Below are 22677 nucleotides of genomic sequence, written 5' to 3'. Positions count from 1 at the left end.
ACATTATCAGCTTCACTCAAAGCCAACATGCAACTTTAATTGCTGAGGATTTTGCCTTCCTGTATAGTTCAAATAGATTGATTCAATTTGGCTTTATCTGTATCGGCTCACAGACGTTGTTGCATTTGCCATGGCAACACTTTTAATCCTCTTAAAGGCACTCCTTAGGACAGATAGTGTCTTTTTTTTTATATTGCAGAGGTTGCTACACTGTTCTTAAAGTGCATTATTGTACTCACGGGAGGAATTTGCCTTTAAAGGCACCTGATTGTTTCTTTATATGTTGCAGAGTATTCAACACAGATCTTCAGGTACAACACTGTATCTTAGAAGGGCTGAATATACCCTTTAAGGAATCAGATATTTTCTTTTCTCTTGCAGGGTACTACACTGATCTTGAACATGATTGTACTCTGTCAGGATGCAATCAATCCTTGATGGTACCACATGCTGTTGTTCCTTAATTTTTTGCAGCCTATTTTTGCTGTTGATTGTACATTTTAAAGAGTACAATTTCTACTTAAAAATAAGCAGATAATTTCATTTAATGTTGTAAATTTCTTCTTTAAATGCATTTTGGTACCTTTTAGATGTGGCTCTAAATGTTTCCCCCTTAGTCACTTTTCCAGCCTTGGGGCTAAATTTTGGCACTTGAAAATGGTAAAAGATTAGGGCCCAATATTTAATATTTTTTGGGAATGAACCCTTCTAGAAATTTAGAAGGTATGTATATGTACAGTAAAAGTAATACCATTGTTCTATTATTTTAAACCAGTAAATTATTGTTGCATGTGTTGAGGTGTACAAGTTCACCTGCTCGCAATGAGCTGCTGAATATTTGATGCCCGTGATGTAGTGTTGCGCATTATTGGCGGCTGAGCACATTGAGCTTTGCAAGCAGTGCAAACGCCTTTCCATCACAGCTTTTCCAACTCACACACAACAGTTTATTATGGGTAACTCACACATACATATACACATACATATATATGCAAACATGCACACTGATTTGTCCCTTTCTTAAACTTTTCTCAATTTTTTTCCCTTTGGGTTTTGCTCCAGTCCATTTCCACTGCGCCACCTGCCAGTGGAGTTTCATTATCTCCCAAAATGACATTTCCCAAATTTGACTCGGCTTATCTCCTTAGTAGGAGTCCACCTCTGCGGAGGACACTTGCTTGCCCCCCCGGAGAAAGCACTATAAGCAGTAATCAGTGTGTGAAATATGAGCGAGGATATAGAAATGCAGTTTATTGGATATAGAGGTGGCTCCACTTGCTGGTGTCCGTGGGAGTGATTCAGGTTCATCACTCAGGCGTGCACGCTCTCCTTACTTCATCCCCTCCCCAACTCACTGCTAGCTGAGAGACACGTTCATCTGTCCAGCTATTACCCCATAATCAATGGGACAGCACAGTTTTTACGGCCAACGGGCTGTCGCTGTTAACCATTTTACACAGAGCTTATTTAAGCAGCACAACACTGGGTCGGGGCGGCCACTCCCCCCCCCCCCCCCCCCCCCTATTCTTCTAAACGGGCTTAGGTGTGAAATACACAGTGCAGGTGGCATTGTTGACGCAGCACTTGTAGCCGGAATGATGAAGTCATCCATCACGATCCAGCATGAGGTCACTCCTGATACAAGTGTCCCAGCATGCAACACTCTTAATCAGAACATCTGCTCGCGGTTCCAAGGGAAAACACTTATGCTGTTTAGCGCATCAGACTAGGAGCAGTTTGTTTTTTTGTATGTATATATATGTATATATGTGTGTGTGTGTATATAAATATAAATATATATATATATATATATATATATATATATATATATATATATATATATATATATATATATATATATATATATATATATGTATGAGTGGGAATCTCAGGGCACCTCACGATACGATACGATTCGCGATACAAGGCTCACGATAACAGTTATCTCACGATATCACGATACGGCGATTATCGATTTATTGGTCAGAAATTTGATACAGGATATTCTACGATACAACTGTTGAAATGAAAAAAAAAAGATGTTTCAAAAGAGAAAAAAAATACTGTTTAAGTCATTTATTAAACAGTGACATCTTTTCAGTGCAGCATTGCTGTAAAATATAAATTGCTGCAAATTGTGTACCTGCACATATAGAGGAAACAAACCACAGCCACTGATATTTCTTTGACAGATAATGATGAATGGCACCCTTATTTTATTTAAAGTTTTAAATCTTTTGAAAAACATTTAACAGTGCTGTAGGTGTCAGTCATCAGTTGAGCGTGGAGTGGGGCAATGATAAAATTGGTGGGTCTTTTATTCGTATATGACCTTCGTTGCCAAAAGCATTGGTTTGAGCAATATCTGCTTCAGCATTTGAGATGTCGGGCTCAGTCAGTCACATTCTTCCTCACCTTAAAAACAACAAAATAACAACAACAACAACAAAAAATACTAGCTACTTAATAGCTTTTGAGTTGAAATCCTGATTTTTTTTTTTGTGTTGGAAGTATTGAGTGAATTAAAAAAAATATGAATTGAATGTATAGAAATTAAAAATGCAATAATTACCTACAGTATTTTTAATATGTAGGCTACATTAATGATCATGCACATCACCTTATATATCTTGGAAGCTATTCAAGCCATTTTTATAGCATATTGTATCAAAATGGCAGTTTGTGTCATAAACTAGATGGAAAGTGGTTCTCAATATCAAATAAATCAGTAAATTCATGTATTGTTGTTCGATATTAATTTTCATCCAGTTTAGGGTGCTGGTTTATTTTATATCATTTAACACCAAATGTCATCAAAATAATTTATGTAAATTAAAAAATCAATTACAAGTAGATTGCAAAACTTTCTTACCTCAAGTGATGAAAGCAAAGCAGTAAAGAAGTCTGTGTCCTCTTCGTCACCAGCTGCCAGTGAACCTTATTTTTATTAGACAATTCTTGCATACAGCAAAGTCCTTGTTCACCTTACTTCCTTTCTTGTTGGTGTAAAATGTAAAGTGTGTCCACATGTGTGATTTGCAGCAATATTTTTCTCAGTTTTTCCTCCACCGTTCTCATGAAGCTTTTTTATTTTTTTTGACCCACTTGGAGCTTCCTCTCTTCTTCTCTAGACGACTTGTGCGCACTTTACCTTCACCGTCACTCTCGAGCGCCCCTAGTGGGCCGCCAAGGAATTGCTCAACAAACATTGAGCAGTTTACAGCATCCAATGGCCAATATGTCAAAAGTATTGATACTTGGCGGGAGCATATCGATAACCGATCAGGTTGCAAAATATCGCGATATATAGCTGTATCGAGATATTGTCACACTCTTATACTATATATATATATATATATATATATATATATATATATATATATATATATATATATATACACACAGTATATATTAAATTCATGAGACTGTATTATACTAATTTACTCTACGGTATTTTTGCATAATTTTAAATAATAATTATTGGCACACTCACAAAATGCAGCACTGAAGTTGAGCAATTCAACCCAAACTCCAACTGTGTAATACTTCTATTAGCTGTGCTAGTAGATGATTGAACATTTAATGTCTTGGCCGAACTCGGTGTTCATCACACACGTTACAATTTGACAAAATAACATGTTTAACATTTCTTGTATTATTTAGCGAGTAGCTCACATATGGGGAAAAAAATCACTCTTAAGACTCTCGACACTACCACATACTGTAATTGATGACTTTGATTGGAAAGGGCATGTATTGGAATAGTTGTATTAAGTTAATTTTGTCTAACTTATAGATTAGTTGAATTTTTCTTTTATCCCAGACAATGTGTTTTAGGTTGTTCTATTTACCTGACATGTTTCGGCGACTACCTCCGCCTTCATCAGAGGTCATCAGTGAATTTTTCTTTTATCCCAGATAATGTCTTTTAAGTTGTTTTATTTACCTGACATGTTTCGGCGACTACTTCCGCCTTCATCAGAATTCATCAGTCTTTTATCCCAGACAATGTGTTGTAGGTTGTTTTATTTATCTGACATGTTTCAGCGACCACTTCCGCCTTCATCGGAGTTCATCAGTGGCACTCTGATGAAGGAATAAAACAACCTAAAACACATTGTCTGGGATGAAAAAAAAATTCAACTAAGCATGTATCGGAATGTTTCTGACCTCTCCAAAGGCACCCTATGCATGTCCCGAAGAGACTGATTGGAGATCTGGTTGTAGTTTGGTGTAGAACTGCACTACATCATCCTTTGGCTCTTCTATTATTCTGGTGATCTATTTTAGCAAGATGAAAGAAATATTATCCATCGGCGGAGTTTGACTTTTGAGGCGGGGGGGGGGGGGGGGGCACAATATGCTGATGAAATGCAGTGTCAACAATAAAATTAACTTACAATAATATTTATAATAATAATTTGAAAATGAGCGTTTTTTTGTTTCCCATCATTCTTGAGGGGAATTCTAAATCAGGTTGCTTAGGACAGCTATACTTTTCGCAAAGATCGTCCTCCATTGAATATGGTACGCCTGCCGGTTTCGTGCGAATGTGGTTACCCCCGTCAAAAATTGTATCCCCTGGCCGCGGGAGCACACATGCATACATTAGTTATGAGTTATGTCGACTTAAGCAAATAATTGAAGCCAGAAAAGTACCAGAGTTATACATTTTTTAATTACATTTTTATATATATGTTTTTTTAATATTGTTTTATAGTAATATCCTGGGCGGAGCCACTGTGCTGCACTGATTTGCTTGATTTCCGTGTTTTGGTGATGTAAGTTATCTACAAGGTTTTAAAACATGGCCCATCCATCAAAAAATGTTTTTTTCTGTCGTACTGAACGTAAAAAAGGGCAAGGTTTTACTGTTTTGCTCATACAATGACCTATAACTGCTATTACTGTAATTCAAGTCCTGTATGGAGTTTATCCAGTTTAACAAACGTCGATGTCCAAAATATATAACTGTGGTTCTTTTCTGACTTCAATTAATTGTTTAACTCGACATAACACATAACTAATATGTGTGTGCGCTTCCACGACCAGAGGATACAATTTTTGACGGGGGTAACTACATTGGCAAGACACCGGTGGTGGCTCTTGTACAATTATCGTCTTTAGTGGGGCAAATTTAAACTCCGCTCACCATTTTGACGGTGGTTTCTGCCATTTTATGGTCCACATTTTCAATCATTGGTTCTTGCTCAGTAGTTGCTGTCGCTTTTGAAAATTACCTATATCCATTTTGCCTCTTTGGTCCTCGGGTGGTTTTGGCTAAGCAAAGCTAATGGTCATCTAAGGTGCTAGTCACATTATCTGTTCGAAAAATAATTTTGACCCATTATAAAAAATATCTTTGTTTATTTCATTAAAAATTTTTTTTTTTTTTTATTGCTTTACAACTTTTGTAGTCATTTTTTTTTTTTTTTTTTTTTACCGGAAAACTTTTAATTTTAAAGTCCTATATAGGAAAGTCAATTACATGCAATGATACTTTTCGATATTATCAAATGTAACTAAAACAGAGTATTTTTCTTTGGAATCGAATCAAATTAGTTATACCTATAAACGAGGTGAATGTATGTACAGTTGTGGTCAAAAGTTTACATACACTTGTGAAGAACATAATGTCATGGCTCTCTTGAGTTTCCAGTTATTACTACAACTCTGATTTTTCTCCGATAGACTGATTGGAACAGATACTTCTTTGTCACAAAAAACATTCATGAAGTTTGGTTCTTTTATGACTTTATTATGGGTTAACAGAAAAAGTAATCAAATCTGCTGGGTCAAAAATATACATACAGCAACACGAATTAGCAATTTTGACTTCTCTGAGGCCATTTAAATAATCATTGACTTGAACAAGTCAGGAAAGTCACTTGGAGCCATTTCAAAGCAGCTGCAGGTCCCAAGAGCAACAGTGCAAACAATTGTTTGTAAGTATAAAGTGCATGGCACTGTTTTGTCACTGCCACGATCAGGAAGAAAACGCAAGCTATCACCTGCTGCTGAGAGAAAATTGGTCAGGAGGGTGAAGATTCAACCGAGAATCACCAAAAAGCAGATCTGCCAAGAATTAAAAGCTGCTGGAACACAGGTGTCAGTGTCCACAGTCAAGCGTGTTTTGCATCTCCATGGACTGAGAGGCTGCCGTGCAAGAAGGAAGCCCTTGCTCCAAAAGCGGCACCTTAAGGCTCGACTGAAGTTTGCTGCTGATCACATGGACAAAGATAAGACCTTCTGGAGGAAAGTTCTGTGGTCAGACGAAACAAAAATCGAGCTGTTTGGCCACAATGCCCAGCAATATGTTTGGAGGAGAAAAGGTGAGGCCTTTAACCCCAAGTACACCATGCCTACCGTCAAGCACGGTGGTGGTAGTATTATGCTTTGGGGCTGTTTTGCTGCCAATGGAACTGGTGCTTTACAGAGAGCAAATGGGATAATGAAGAAGGAGGATTACCTTCAAATTCTTCAAGATAACCTAAAGTCATCAGCCCGAAGATTGGGTCTTGGTCGCAGTTGGGTGTTCCAACAGGACAATGACCCCAAACACACATCAAAAGTGGTAATGGAATGGCTAAATCAGGCTAGATTTAAGGTTTTCGAATGGCCTTCCCAAAGTCCTGACTTAAACCCCATTGAGAACTTGTGGACAATGCTGAAGAAACAAGTCCATGTCAGAAAGCCATCAAATTTAACAACTGCACCAATTCTGTCAAGAGGAGTGGTCAAAGATTCAACCAGAAGCTTGCCAGAAGCTTGTGGATGGCTACCAAAAGCGCCTAATTGAAGTGAAAATGGCCAAGGGACATGTTACCAAATATTAGCGCTGCTGTATGTATATTTTTGACCCAGCAGATTTGATCACTTTTTTCTGTTCACCCATAATAAAGTCATAAAAGAACCAAACTTCATGAATGTTTTTTTGTGACAAAGAAGTATCTGTTCCAATCACTCTATCAGAGAAAAATCAGAGTTGTAGAAATAACTGGAAACTCAAGAGAGCCATGACATTATGTTCTTCAACAAGTGTATGTAAACTTTTGACCACAACTGTATATACTGGCTGTATGTAGCAGCAATTGATTGCTACCGTGTTTGTAGTCATTTCCATGCCATTACCATGGCTTGCAGGGTAGGTGTATTGTCTCAATGAATGAGTTTTCTCTTTGATCACTGAAGAAAAAACCTTTCCCGTGATGGGAGAAAGCGCACTTATGTGTGTATCAGAGAGAATGCTTTCATTCCCTCCCTCCCTCACCATATGCTAGCCAGAGCCTCTCTCTTCCGGTGAATCGTTGGAAAGGGGATATTCTCAAGTGTTCCATTTTGCATTTTGATACACAGTGCGATCATGTTTTTGCGGTCCTTACCTAATGGATGTCTTTCTTCTCCTAGTTGTCACCATGCAATTGTGCCCCACCCCTCTCCCCAATATTCTTTAAAAATATTTTCACCTGTTTGCCTAACCACTTTTAAGCCCTTTTCAGTTTATTGAAGATTTAGGGATCTGATTTCTTGCCTTGTCAAAATTAGCCTCTGTTAGATTAATTCTAACACAAACGGGCTAACTAATAGCAACAATGTTGCGGTATTATAACCTTATAAGCAAGGGCTATACGAAGCAACATGTCGACATATACAATACAGTATATACAATATAACGACGCTTACAGGAATACTGTACAGGTCTCTAGACTAATATTTTTTACTAGGATCACAGAGGCCCCTAACTTAAAGTTTTAGATTCAGGGGCGCACACTTTTATATCGACATGTTAAGTTTTCCTCTAATTTTCACCGTTTAACTGATAAATACTTTCATAATAAATGCATAAAACTACAAACTTATGAATCTATATTTTATTCTCTATTCTTAGAAATTACGGCAACATGGGAATTTTGTTGTATTTTTGTCGCTGTCACCTGGCACTACAACCAATCAGCAACGGATTTATTGATTGAAAAATCACCTGCGAGGACACTGGCCAACCCGGAAATTGACATCCACGCGCCACAATTTGTTAACATGGAGGAGCGTATCATTTAAGCATTGTGCGACCAGCACAAACTTTATGGTACCTCATGGCATGATTTTTGAGACGTAAATAAAAAAGCAGCAGTATTAGAAGTTGTTGGCGCCCAGAAAAGACGGTAAATTCTAAAATGCCCTCCAAATTCATAGCTAATTGGAGATGAGCAATGACGCACAGGCAAGGGCGGTGCGTGTCGCTGTAGCTTGAAGCTGCAGTTGTATTGCGCCCTGTGTGTTGGCTTTCAGCTTAACTGCGATGACTTTCGCATTGCACCATTGATCATCGCCTCCTGTGTGTCGAGCTCGAGTCGGACTTATTCCCCCTATCTGCCTCCTGTGATACAGTGCCAGTGGGCTTGTTATAAGGAAAGTAGTCACTTATTGTCCTCATCTTAATTGTTCGCAAGCGCTGTTAAGTTTTCCCGCTACCCCAATTATAACCTGCTCCATACATCGCCCACCTCCACATTCTTTTACTTCTGTTGTATTTTCCCTTCGCAAATCAGCTCATTACATTAACGCCAACTAGTGGATTTAACCGTGAAGGAGTGGAGTTTGTCAGAATTACATTTTATCATTCATAAAGAAAGATCATTTCAAGCGACCATGACACATTTGGTCAGTCTGTACCAATTTAGCTCCTCAAATAGAAAGATCTTCGAACTTTTAAGATGTCATACTGCCTTGACATTAAACTTGACTCCCACTTAAAAATTGAATGGGTTAATTCAAGTTTATTGGAATTGACATAATATTTGGAGATGCCCTTTTACATTAATACCGGAGGTGAAAGTGGGCCAGAACGGTCAGGAACGCAGTTCCGGTATAAGATTCAGGGCCTGAACGCTGTTCCTGTATATGGTGCTTTGATTCCGAAATTATGACGGCAACTGTCAAAACACTAAAAAAAAAAAAAAAAAAAAAAAAACAAAGCTGCCACTCAAGCATTTCATTTCCAAGAAGAAAACAATCTACCAACATCAGATATACATACTCAAGTGTTAACAACAAGCATCATAAAGTGCTTGTGTAGTGTAATCCATTTCCACCGATATTTATTATTGATTTTATTCCACGGACGGCATGGAGGTTTCCCCAGCTGCTGCAGTTATCTGAGTTTGACGATGACGAGTCACGTCAATGTGCTGATGCACGCAGCAACGTCAGTGTGTGGATGCACGCAGCAAAGCAAAACGCCTGGACTCATTTATCCGTTGGCTGACATAATGACGTGATCACCAGACATAATTAGCCCGGATTGGTTCAAATGTGCATGTTTTCTGAAACAACAACAACAAAAAAAGTGCATCGCAACAGAAAATGATCAAACCTTCAAGAGCAAGGAAAGAGTTGAGGAGGCTTATTTATCATATTTAGTTTTATTTGCTCTGATGGGGAGGTTCAGAACATCTTAGCTGTCAATGTGCACTTTGGTCTTATATTTGTTCTTTTATGTTAGGCTAGTTATTAATTTCCTTATGATTTAAAAAAGTCAATGTTAGCACAATCTTCAAAATATATTCCATTTCACTCTGCATAATATAAGTCATTTGTACTTATTTTTCTTAATTTAGGTTACTTATATCCTTATTATTAATTATTTTTAGGTGTAATACTGGATGAACAGTTGAATTGGAAGTCACAAATAAAGAACATAAAAACAAAACTGGCATAAAATGTTGGACTACTGAACAAAACGAAAACCTTTTTAAATTATAAAGCACGCCATATCTTGTTCTCTTCATTAGTAATGCCATACCTCAGCTACTGTGTGGAGGTTTTGGGCAAAACATATCCCAGCAATTTACAGTCACTTGTGGTACTTCCAAAAAACAAAAAAGGCAATAAGAATAGTGCACAAGGCTAAATACCTCGGACATACAAATAGACTTCTTGGAATCCAAGCAGTTAAAATTCCTGGATCTAGTCAAATTCAAAACGGCCATAATCATGTTTAAGGCACGGAAAAACGCATTACCTGGAAATATACAAATGTTGTTTTCAAATAGACAAGGAGTGTATAATCTTAGAGGGGAGTTAAACTTCAAAAAGCAATATCACCGTACAACAAAAAGAGTTTTTGCCCTTCAATTTTAGGTGTGGACTTGTGGAATAAACTTATTGAGGACCTAAAGAAAAGCGTTAATTTGAGCGTGTTTAAGAGAAAATACAAAGATCTTGTTTTCTGTAATTATAGAAATGAATTATAGTATTTATGTTGAGAAAATGTTGAGTGATGCCAACCATTGTTCCTTAGGCATTATTGAACTGTTGTGAATTGTATTTGTTTTGTCTGATTCATGCTGATGAGTATGAAGCGGACAAAGGGGTAGGATTCATATAAGTTTTTTACTTCGTTCTACTCCTTTTCGAGTCTTACGTTTTGTTTGTATTCTTGTATATCCATAATGTGATGCATGTTTTCGAAATAAATTCAATCAATCAATCAATCAAAAAATTAAAAAACAACCAAAAGTAAATGTTTACATTATCTTCAATTTTAATATACATCCTATGCTGTTAAGTAGTTAAAATTGAGATTTGGCATTTAGTATGTGAATAAATGAGGGAAAATAAAAATTAGGAGATGGAGGTTGGGGTTATAGCTGTTTTATTTTGCAAATCATTGAAAAAATACAATATTGAATGAAAGTCAGTTTTTGTATGTGTTATAGAAATAACTGACCAAAACAGTTGCATTTAAGTGGTTTTGAACCCCTCCCAACCCAAAAAGTAAATAAATAAATAAATAAAATGTCTTGCTCCGTGGCAGCCTTCACGTCGGGGGGTTCGGCAAGAAATTCTAACCATTTTTACCCCTGATTAATATCCCCACAGATGATCTCACATAAACCAACTGTTTACATGTCATGATGCCAATCATAAAATGTTTTCAGATGGAATTTCTTTTTCGAGAAAGGATAATCTGACTGGACACACATAATGCACACACCAGAGACAACTAATGCTGGCAAGTTTGAGCAGCAACTGTACTAGTATATAATGGGAAATAAATAGGCATATCAAAGATTTACGTGGTTGTTTAATTCCACACTTGACGGGTGGGCATGCTCTCCAGAGCCTCAGCTATTTGTATTCAAGCAATTAAAAAGTCAATTTTTCATAATATGTTCCTTTTAAATGAAATTGATTTACGCTAATTCAGACTTAATGTGCATCTTGACTGGCGCAGCTCCTCTTCATCAGTCACTTCCTTGCAAGTCCAGCTGCAGCACACCAGCCATTAGACCAATGCAGATGTTTCACGTTGCCAGTCCAGTCCACGGAGACTGTTGTGTTTGTGAAATGCCACGTGTCTATACATATACACGTGCCTGGGTATGTTACATTGCATTAAATCACATGCATTTTTATGGCAGAATACGCATATTCCTGTGTACTGTACAGTCATGACTCATGAATGTGAATGACTCATGCACCACAACAAATGATTTTGGGAATGAGTCCACTAGTTTTTCATCAGCTGATTACTATCTCGACACAGCGCATTGATCGCCCTTTATGTAGAATTTGAAAATAATTCAATTGTGCTGTGGCACAATACCAGCCGGGGAGTGCGGTGTACATATTGATGTTTTACAAAATTATGCAATCGATTTGTAAAACTATTTACCTGTTGCGGTTCTCCTGTCATCAGCCAAAAGCAATTTCACTCCTTTTCGCTCACGTACAACTTTGAAGTGTTTTTCATCCTCTGCGGTGACCCACTCTTTATGGCCGGTTGTAAACACGCAGATGCCGCAGGACAATGATGAAGGCATCTGCAAAATAAGACGAGCAATTCTGCCTCCGATGTAACTTTTAATATGTGATATTTCACTTTTGAAATATTGCCATCCGAATTAAAAATTCCATTATCTTGTCATGAAGATGTAGTAGTAGTGCGCTGAATGCGTAATGAATAGTGTTTGATGAGATAAATCCCGATTCAGATGAAAGGAAAAGCCAACTTTAAGCAATTTATCATGGGCACCAATGTTTAATTGAACATCTGGCTAGAGCAAGCAGTTTCTTTGTTAATGTAGCTTTGAGTTAAATGTTTATTTTTATTTTTTTCTGTTTTGAACAGTTGCTGTCATTTACTCTAAAGCCGTTTAGTTCCATAATATTGTGGCCAGTGAGTTTATATTAAGTACCACAATGTGATGAAATCCAGTAATAGTGTTGTTTTAAACTATTCCGACACAAATCTTGTGAGAATGCATCATTCCATTTTCTATAGTGCTAAACCTTTTTAGGGTAGCGACGTGTGGGCTAAGGGCACGTCGTAAAAGTTATTTATTCAAAGAGTGGACTGTATTGCAGCATTCAAAATGTCATTGGGCAAGACACTGACCACTGAAATTGCTCCCATCGCACTGAAATTGTAAAATTTTTCTCAGCTGCTTTACTTTGTTGAATAACGAATTTAAGAAAAATAAATGTCTACAGTATGTCATTACAACATCACAAACGTCTTTTGAGTTAATCGGCAGTAATCTGGTATTCCATTCAGGGACAAAAACTGGATGTACTGTAGACTTTTTAATAATTGGGGTAATTAGCAATCATATTGACAGATTTTTCAGTCGTGTCCAGTGTGTCCATTTTTTTATTTTTATTTTTTTAAGTATCGTTCTGCTCGGAAAACCAATGAGTTTAGCAATCTGAAATATGGAAACTGTTCATTATTTCCTACCTTACAGTATTATTACCTTAAAATGATTAGTTTTCCATTGTCTGCCCAAAGTTTTTATTTTTAGATATGAGGTGAAAATGTATTTTGCTATGGAATGGAGGTGTGGTGGTAAGAAGGTAAGAACAGTTTTTAATAGGGTTGTTCCGATCATGTTTTTTTGCTCCCGATCCGATCCCGATCGTTTTAGTTTGAGTATCTGCCGATCCCTATATTTCCCTATCCGATTGTTTTTTTTTTTTTTGCTCCCGATTCAATTCCAATCATTCCCGATAATTTTTCCCGATCATATACATTTTGGCAATGCATTAAGAAGAAAATGAATAAAACTCGGACGAATATATACATTCAACATACAGTACATAAGTACTGTTTTTGTTTATAATGACAATAAATCCTCAAGATGGCATTTGCATTATTAACATTCTTTCTGTGAGAGGGATCCACGGATAGAAAGACTTGTAAGTCTTAAAGGATAAATGTGACTTTGTATATTGTGACTAAATATTGCCATCTAGTGTATTTGTTGAGCTTTCAGTAAATGATACTGTAGCCATTTAACTGCCCAAATGCATGATGGGAAGTGCAACCATGACTGTGCGTAGTGGTACCAATTGATATATCTTCTCTGCGTTGGGAAATAACAGGGTGTTAAGGAAAAGATCAATTACTACCTTTCTTCTCCACATTGTTTCCCACGATATTTCTAATCGTAGGAGGAGGGTTTATAAGGCTTTAGCCAGTTAAAATAAGGCTTCAAAGGCTGCCAAAATTCACTCTACTCATTTTACGCTGCCTTTTAGCTCTATATATAGGTAAAATGGCGCCATTAGAGATTGAACGCGACAATGCGTGAGTGGGTCGTGCAGCACATGCGTTAATTGTGTTAAATATTTTAACGTGATAAATTTCAATAAAAATTAATTACCACCGTTAACGGGATAAATTTGATAACCCTACCTTAAGCCTAAACTAAAGACTCTGGATGAGTATAACATATTATGTCTGTAACGTTAAATACAATTAGAAAACGATTTAATTAAAATATATATATATGTATATATATATATTTAAAAAAGGCATGGCCGATATTTTGTTGCCGATTCCGATACTTTGAAAATGACGTGATCGGACGTGATCGCTCAGCGATCGATCGGGACATCTCTAGTTTTTAATTACCATTCTTTTCTATGGGGAAAAGATGAGTTAAGTGTTTGAGTCACAGAGCAAATTAAACTTGGATTTTAAGGCACCATTGTACTATCATTTATGATCACCATCACAAGAGGTCTTCTGGATAAATGAACAAAAATCCCTTATTCACAATGTCTACATTTTGTAGAAACCCCATACTTTAACGTCCTATGGCCCAGCGTCCCAATACTTATGTGAATGTGTATGCATAACTTGATTACAAGCAGGAAAATGGTTGATAAAGCTGTATTACTCACTTGTGTCCATCTGCAACGGCCCAATTATCTACAATGTGGCAGTGTCAACTCTTGGATGACAGCCTACTTTTTGGTTTGTTGTCGCGCACACACTTATGCATAATCAACCCTTTACTGCACTCTCGATGTTATTTACATTAATGTGAACAGATCGAGAAATACAGTCTTGTGACTCATTAACAGATGAGAGAGAGATGTGGTAAACTAGAATGGCTCTCATCAGAGTGCAGACCTCTGCCAGGACTGAAAAATACTAATTTGTAGCAATACCAAACTCCTTCATATATAGCCAACTCCTGCCTAGTTTGTGATCTCTGCAGTAGTTTTTTTTTTTTTTTTTACATGTTTGTATGTTTTTCCCCTACTCTTTACAGGAAGAAGGGAAGCGGTATCATCGCTACTGCAACCACAGTGGAGGGCAAACGGCTCCCAAGGTGGAGAGGTAAGATTGCTCATACAGCATTACTGACACAAATTCATAAACAACCTATATCATCCCTCTGAGGTCAAATATACACAGCAGAATGGTGGTCGATCCCATGTTCATTCATATTTCATTGAACAATTTCTAACACTGGATTAACCCCTAATTTGGGAAACGTCATGTTTTGAAATGACAATTAAAAAAAACCTCAGACAATTGAACCCCGAATTTGTCATTTTAACCATAATTTTAAACTCAAACTCAGACATTCAATCCTATTTTGAAACACCTACCACAATGTAAAACTGATGAAAAAATTAGCTTACCGGTAATCCTTTAATTTTAAACTATGGACATCATTGTGAAACCCTACGAGAAAGTAACCTGTGCACACCTATGTTAAATCCCTTAACTTTGTCTTTTAACACTAATGTTGTCTTGATATGACACCCTGGTTCATATCCCTTTCTTTTTCCAATCTTATCAAGTCATCCCCAGAAGAACGAAGTGGAGGCAGACAACAGGCCTAATCGCCGCGGGCAACAGCAGCAGCAATTGGAAATCAAGGCTATTGTGTGAGTCTCACCTGTGTGATTATTTTACTTTCCAAAGCCCCTGCTCACCATTATTCCCTCATTTGGTCAGTTTCACCTTGCACATGACCGGTGCGCTCATTGCCTCCCAGCTGCTGTATGTTAGTCTAGTCCAGCCTCACATTAGTAGAGAGTTGGGGGCTACGCTACCAAGCAACCACGACATATCGTAGCTTTCCAAGGTGGAACAGGGTGAAAATGCTCTCGCCTCGGGCATTTCCTTCCATGAAAGTGGAGATTAGGAAGAAAAAGCTATTGTTTCTGTGTAGAGTTAATATAATTGCAAAGCAGTGGGCCGAGCGTTGGTTCAAGAGGGAATTGAGGGAAAAGTAAAAATGGCGAAAATGGAGTTTGAGCAAAGAAAAGGGCAACAGTATAGGCTTGGAGGACTTGGATTTCTGCTTCTTGATTCAATTTGTTCCATTTACTTCAGCTGTCTCTCTGCTCTAGTGGAAGTGAATGTGTTTTCCCATCGGGTAATTGATGCGACACCCCACACTGGACCTCGGTGTCGGGGCCACTCTGGGGATGAAAGAAAAGTGGAGAGTGAGTGGCACTCTCTGAGGTGTGGCGCCAGACACGGGAGGAGAGAGGTCAGGACAGGCTGAGCACATTCTAGAGGCGGAAAATAGATAGTTAATAACAAAATGAAGAAATAGACATGTAAGGAAGAGAAACGGTATATTGCAGTGTGACATCATCCATGTGGACTTTAAAAAATGTACAGCACATATGGGAGTGCTTCTTGTTGTTAAAAATGTGTTTCTTTACGCCATAAAATGCATCATTAATTTAGGAAATTAGCAGAAACAATGCAACAGATCTCCTTCAAAACCTAATTCAACCTAAGATTGTGCACTTACACACTGTACATTACCTCATTAGCCTTATACCATTTGTCGAAATGCATGCATTACTTAGAAATTAGGAACAGTGAAAATAATTTGTAGCTAAAGATCAACTGTTTGACAGACACCAATTTGTTGCTTTTTAAACTGTGCTTGTAGTGTTTCTGACATAACGTTCACCTTGTAATGCATAGGATTTTGATTAAGCCATTTTCATGGTTTCTTTAGATCAACCCAGATAAATATTTAAGTCATTGGCTTCCATTGACAGCACTAGATGTCAAATCCATTTGGACGGAGGGAAAGGGGGGAGGCAGGAATGGACAATGACTCAACAAGAACAGAAAGCACATGGGAAACTTAAATACAGACATGGGGTAATGAGTCAATGATGGGTGGTTGATACAGAGGCAGCTGATTGGTGGATACCCAAGGAGCAGGCAGGTTAAATCAATGGGCAATCACAGGGACACACAAGGAGGAAACAACACAAAACCTAACAAAAATGTTGTGGTAGGCCAGATCTGGCCCCGGGACGCGTGTTTGACACCTGTGTTTTCCATGTTCATAACTTGTAAGTCATAATGTTGAAAATGGCCTAACAATTATATCGTTTTTTGATTTCCTGGAAATTAAGAATTTTGGAGATGCAAGATTTCTGCCTGACGATATGTCATATGTCACAATATTCAATGCCTGTCTCTGTAGTCTTCCGTTTTGCTTCATGATGTGTGAGTTCAAGTGAATTATTTTGCTTTGGGATCACTCAAATCTCCTTCACTTTCCAGTATTCAGCGTGCCTGGCGTGCCAGCGTGTCGCGCCGTGGGTGCTGGCAGGAACATGACAAGCACAGAAGCGACCAGAACGCCGATGACACCATTACGACCGCCGACCTTTTCCCGGTAAGGAAAACACAAACACTGTGGCAGGAGCCTTGTGATATTTATCTCCTGCGCGAATGGATAGACTAATAAAGCACGAGGGGTCAGGGATGGGGAAAGGGGGTGTTGTTTACCTTCAGTGTCATCTGGGGCGGCACGAGGGTCGCGTCGGCATTGGCGGATCAGGGTGCCAGCTGGCTTTCTGCCCAGATCAGTAATTAGCCCTTAATTAGGTAAATTTTCAAAGCTGGTTGATTGATTAATGAAGTGTCTTTGGCTGTGTCCTCCCCTGTCTTCTCCCCCCACTCCCCTCCAACTCCCTCCCATCCCTCTTCACCTCTCGTGCCTCCCGAGGGAGACGGGATAGAAATTAAACAGTGCTCACAGGGCATGGCATCCAAACAAAAGACAGAGGTGTTGCAGATAAACAGTCACAACAAAGGCTGAGATGAATGCAAATAAAAGATGCTTTTACATTGAAATGATAGACAGGGACACACAGTCTGGAGCCTTCACAGTGTGTGCACAGCTCCAGCCGAGCATTTAGAACAAATCCTTCTCGGAGACAAAAGAATATGATGTCATGTCTGCATCCTCGCCACTTTCTATGTGGCCTTCTTTCTAGGCATAGGAAGGGGTGGGGAGTAAGATTCCTTTAACAAACAGATGGACTGCTCTCCTGGTGAGACTGTGTTTGTTGTGTTTGTTTTGAGCTTGTTTGTTCTGCTTGAATGAGTTTGTTGTTCATTAGCACAGCTGCAAATGGTTTCTTAATTACAAAGTTGCTGTAACTTAAAGAAAAAAATAAATGATACGCACACACAAGGCACTTAACTCTGCATTCAACAAAATGTCAATAAATTATGCAATCTAGATCATATACTAAATATATGTTGATAAATATTCTAAGCCATGTTTTCATGCAGGACTGGACTAGAAAATCTGCAGTACATTCTAAAGAGATTGTGTATCACTGCTATTTTAATACTCAAACTGGGACACTGTTTCACTGGCATACAGAAGGTCTTTTTCGGGAAGTAGTATAGGAATGATTGTCAATGAGTTCACACTATATTTTCCTTCAATACACTTGCTTGAGTCCTTCCTGTGCCATCGCAATAACTTGTACAATACAAATGCGTCTTTGTTCCATTAATGTTGGCCTGTTGATTCCTTAGTCATTTTTCCTTTGTATGACAACACATTGATGATTAACTTGGCTTTTTACTATCTAGCTGACATCATAATGTTGTCACTAATTTGTTAGTTTTTAGCCATGCTACCAGTTCAACAACCCCTTGTTGGCTAGATGCCCAAGTCATAAGAGTGAATCATTCTCATTTTGGTGTACATGTATACTTTGATTTAAGGATTATTTATATTGCCACTAACATGCCAGGGATGTGCTCTGGTGCTAGACCTTATTTCTTGGTTCTAGTTAGTACTCAAGCAGCAGCATTCTCGATGTAATGCAGCTTTCATATACTGTAGCGTGTTAAGAGAGCTCTGTGAGCAGACCATTACAAGAGTCAAACCTGCTGGAGACAAATGTATGTATTAGTTTCTTCCAGTAAGATTTAGGTACCATTCATTTGATTAACCTTGACACACGTCTTTGAGGGCTATTATGGCCTATGTGCGTTTTCCACATTGCTTTCTTCAGGCTACTGAATGGCTTAAGTTGCTCACTTTGGCATGCGTATGTGCATGGATGTCATGTTAGGTACACATGTTCATGAACTAATTTGCTGTGGATTTCTAATATCTTAACTAATATTAATCAATATGTGAAACAACTAAAACAGCACACCGTACACATCTGTAACTCTTCCGCCACAGGCTTCTCACCAAAACTTGTTGCGTTCTCCAGACATAATGATTAGTGGTTGTAAAATAAACAGATTTCACATTCAACATTTTTGGACTTGATCAATTTCCAAGCAGACTGGATAGTAAGACTTAGTATTTAACATATTCCACATCACTATGACAATCCATCAGATTGATACAGTTGATACATTCCATGGAAGTAAGGAATGTATCAACTTCAAATACTTAGTAGAGCTTAAACGATTACTCGAATAATTTGAGTAACTTGATTTTAAAAATTGAACGAGGAATTTTCTCCGCCTCGGGGAATCGTTTAATTTTGCCAGCTCTGAGCATGAAGTTTTGCCCGAATTACTTTTAAGGTGGAACAACGCACTGACATCACATGCATACAGGAAGAAGACCGAGGCGATGGATAGAAAAAGCAGAAAATGTCAATGGTGTGGGAGCATTTCAAGCTGGACAAGGTGTCGAACATGGTTTCATGTATTCACTGTAAGACAGCTCTTGCAAATCACTACAGCACGTCTTCAATGCTGCAGCTCCACCAAAGGCACCCAGTTTACTCCGAGAGCGGAGGAGCCAAGGTAAAATTAAGTTAGCATAGCGCTAATAAAGTTGACTAACGTTACGTTAGCTCTGCAGAGGGCTAGGTTTCTATTAATTATGACTATTGTTGATGTGTGGCTAACATGTCTTTCGTACAGGCTTTGTTTAACATGTTAAACACAGCACTGTAGAGTGATTAGGGTGTAAATTAAATATAATCATAATAAGCATATATTATAAGCATAATAAAGCTAACTGTTAACTTTAGTGCAGTAGTCATTGATGGATAAAACACCATGTAGCACTAGTGTCTAATGTGCTCCAATACAGCAGGTATCATACACTGCAAAAACTCAAAATCTTAACAGGACTTATAATTTAGACTAGAACTTAAAATAGCTCGACACAAATGGAGATTCAATTAAAACACGTGGGAAAAATACAACTTTTTAGTGATGTGTGTTATCAAGCAAAATGACATTTTTTGGTAGGAAATAAGAAATTTTTTCATATGAGCTTAAAATTTTGGAGTGAAAGCAGTGAATTTGTTGTTGTTTTTTTTTCTAGTCAGATCTGAGATTGTTGAAATTGTTGACTGTTTTCAACAATGTGCATCTAAAATAAAGACATTGATCGTCTAAAAATGGTTCAATATGAGGTGAAATGTATTGTTTTCTCATGTTTATTCATAATTGCACTTTGCCCCCTCCCAAAAAATATGCTTTATCCGATTACTCGATTAATCGATGGAATTTTCAGTAGAGTACAATTCTCCCTGTATTTTTCAAACACTATGAGAATAGTCTGGGACCCAGCCCATTAACGGCCTATTGAGCCAATACAAAATCAACCGTCCAATCAGATTAGTTTATTTGCTTAACGAGCAACGTCACTCTTGCACGCCGAAAGTCGTCTCCACAACAACACAGATGCCGAACGGCAGAGCCGAGAATATGTTCCAATCCGCGGTAAAATCCGTTTTAAATTACCAAAACGCATCGACAAAAGTCATTGACAACAGTCTGTCTCGCGCTAGCCATGTTGAATAAACTTCTCTATTCTCCGCTCACGCTAGTTACTTGTCGCATTATCAACGTCACGTCTGCCCGTTGCTGATTGTTCCACTCCGCTGTCTGTTTGCTGTGGCTTGCTCCGCCCTGGGAATATGAACCGCCGGACGGTCGCCAGACTCAATCGCTGGAACAGCGGTGAGTCTGGTATACCGGGCAACTCGATTACTAAAATATTGGATAGCTGCAGCCCTGATACTTAGTAAGCTGCTGGTCTGTAAGTGTTGGCAATGAACAACTTACTTGCTAAGAGCGAGCATCTCCCTGGGAGTTTTCTCGTGTGTATTTCAATGCTCTGTCTCAACAGATATGGGCCTGCTGTAGACTGTAACCTACCGTACGCATAGGTGCCGAGTCCTACATGCCTCTGTCTCACCTTCCTTGGCCTTCACAGAGTAAATCAATAGATCTGACAGTGTTAACACAGTTTTTTTTTTTTTTTTTTTTTTTTTAAACCCCCTTTTGCCTAACCTCCAGGGGTTGGATGTGCATTGTGTAAAAGGCGGTGTTGCTCCAAACTGTTGTATCTTACAGGGGTGTGTTCTGGAGTAGCCTTTAATAGGCCTAACATGTCAGCTTCTGGCAAATCAACACAATGACATTTGGACATTTGATCACAAGGGGGTTGGTTGTGTCAAAATGACAAATTCTGGATTTTAAAGACTGGATAGAGGAAAAGCACATTAGCGCTTAATGTGATTGGATAAAGATGTACAAAGGAGGGGCAATAGGATCGAGCATTAACGTAGGCGATTATGAGGCAGCTTGTTTTGCATTTAATGACCAAAATGTTTTGAATGCTGATACTGAGTGATAATCCATAGCAATTTAGTCTAAGATTACTTGAGGTTCCATGTGCTTGTAAACATTTTAGACAATTCTGTCTTTGCTGAAGTTAATGTAATCTTTTTTGTTTGAACCCAGGGTGACATATTCAGGAAGTTAAGATGATGTGCTTTTGATGCAGATTTTACACCAAACAAAACAGATGGCAGATTTAAAAAGTGGATTTCTAAATATTTGACTTCCTCATGCTCATTTACCCAAAAGGGTGTATTCCAGAATTTGAACTTCAGAGATCTAAAAATGGTTTGGAACAAGATTATTTCTACTGACTCCTACAGTTTAGGCACTATTTTCGCCAAAATATAACAAGGAAAGTGCCTGAACATGAATCACTGGTATTACAAGAAATTATAAATTTCCTCTGATCCAAGACCTGTAGTAAAATTGTTTCCTAATTTTATCAGATTAACAAGAGTACAGATTGCATAAAACAGAAATAGGAAGTGGAAGGGTTGTGCGAATTGAGGAATTTGGAAGAACATGTGCCAGCTGCAATGGTATACAACGGGCTTGAATATATGGTGAGAATTCTGTTGGAAAAACATTGTGCGATACTTCATAACACCAATCCAGAGGTGACAACTAGGTAAAGCAGATGCCTGCTGGAGAAACTGTGGGACAAATGGAGCGGACCATTCGCATATTTTTTGGAAATGCAGGATTATTATACTCTACTGGACTGAAATCCACATACACTTAGTAAACACTTTTGCGGACCGTATCTCTTTCAAATATGAGTGTCTGTATTTGGGAGATTTGAGGCTGTAAAATTGGAAAGCCAATGATAAAAACTTGAAGATTCTGTTAGCAGCCAGTAAGAAATCGATTACTAGAAAATGGCTCAAAAACGAACCACATACAACTGAGGAATGGATAAAAATTGTGCATGACATTTACATCATGGAGAAGCTGTCATTGTCTCTTAAGGTTGAGATGGATACATTTTATTTGATATGGTCTAAGTGGACGGAGTACATGAAACCGGCTAGATCTGGATTTGATGCTAAACCAAGGGTGTATTTTTGGTCTCAACATTGGCAGGGATGATATAACAGAATAACCTGCATTATCACTTTTTGCTGGGGACGAGACATTAATAAGACCAAAAAGATTATTGAACGGGGTCAGGGCTACATTTCTTATGAATATGAACCTAATAAAATGATACGCTGAATGAACAATGCAAATAAATCTGTATTGAGTGATACTAACTTTCATGATAGCCAAGATATCCAAAGAGCAATCTACATCTGAGACATACTAGACTTCCCCAAGACTTGAATTTCATTTAAGACTTTTTTTTTTCTTGTCAGTTCATGTTCATGTCACTGTACCCATTCTTGGATAGCTCCCTGATATTTTTTTTCAAGTAAAGGGACTTGCACTCTGAAGCCAACGTGTTGCATTACCCAAAAGCACAGAATACAAAGGTCCAAAGTAGGGAC

At 38.1% G+C, this 22677-nt stretch overlaps 1 protein-coding gene across 1 annotated transcript in view; it reads left to right on the top strand.

The window, feature by feature from the left end:
- schip1 (schwannomin interacting protein 1) overlaps positions 1 to 22677 on the top strand; it is a 489903-nt gene that overhangs the window by 606 nt on the left and 466620 nt on the right. Inside the window, exons 3-5 of the mRNA XM_057838692.1 lie at positions 14565 to 14632; positions 15103 to 15189; positions 16844 to 16958. Coding sequence (XP_057694675.1) covers positions 14565 to 14632; positions 15103 to 15189; positions 16844 to 16958 — 270 coding nt within the window. The remainder of the gene's footprint in view (positions 1 to 14564; positions 14633 to 15102; positions 15190 to 16843; positions 16959 to 22677) is intronic.

This window comes from Corythoichthys intestinalis, chromosome 6 (genome assembly GCF_030265065.1).
Source record: "Corythoichthys intestinalis isolate RoL2023-P3 chromosome 6, ASM3026506v1, whole genome shotgun sequence".
NCBI lineage: Eukaryota > Metazoa > Chordata > Actinopteri > Syngnathiformes > Syngnathidae > Corythoichthys > Corythoichthys intestinalis.
Note: the sequence above shows the minus strand (reverse complement) of the source record. Positions and strands in the feature narration are given on the sequence as shown.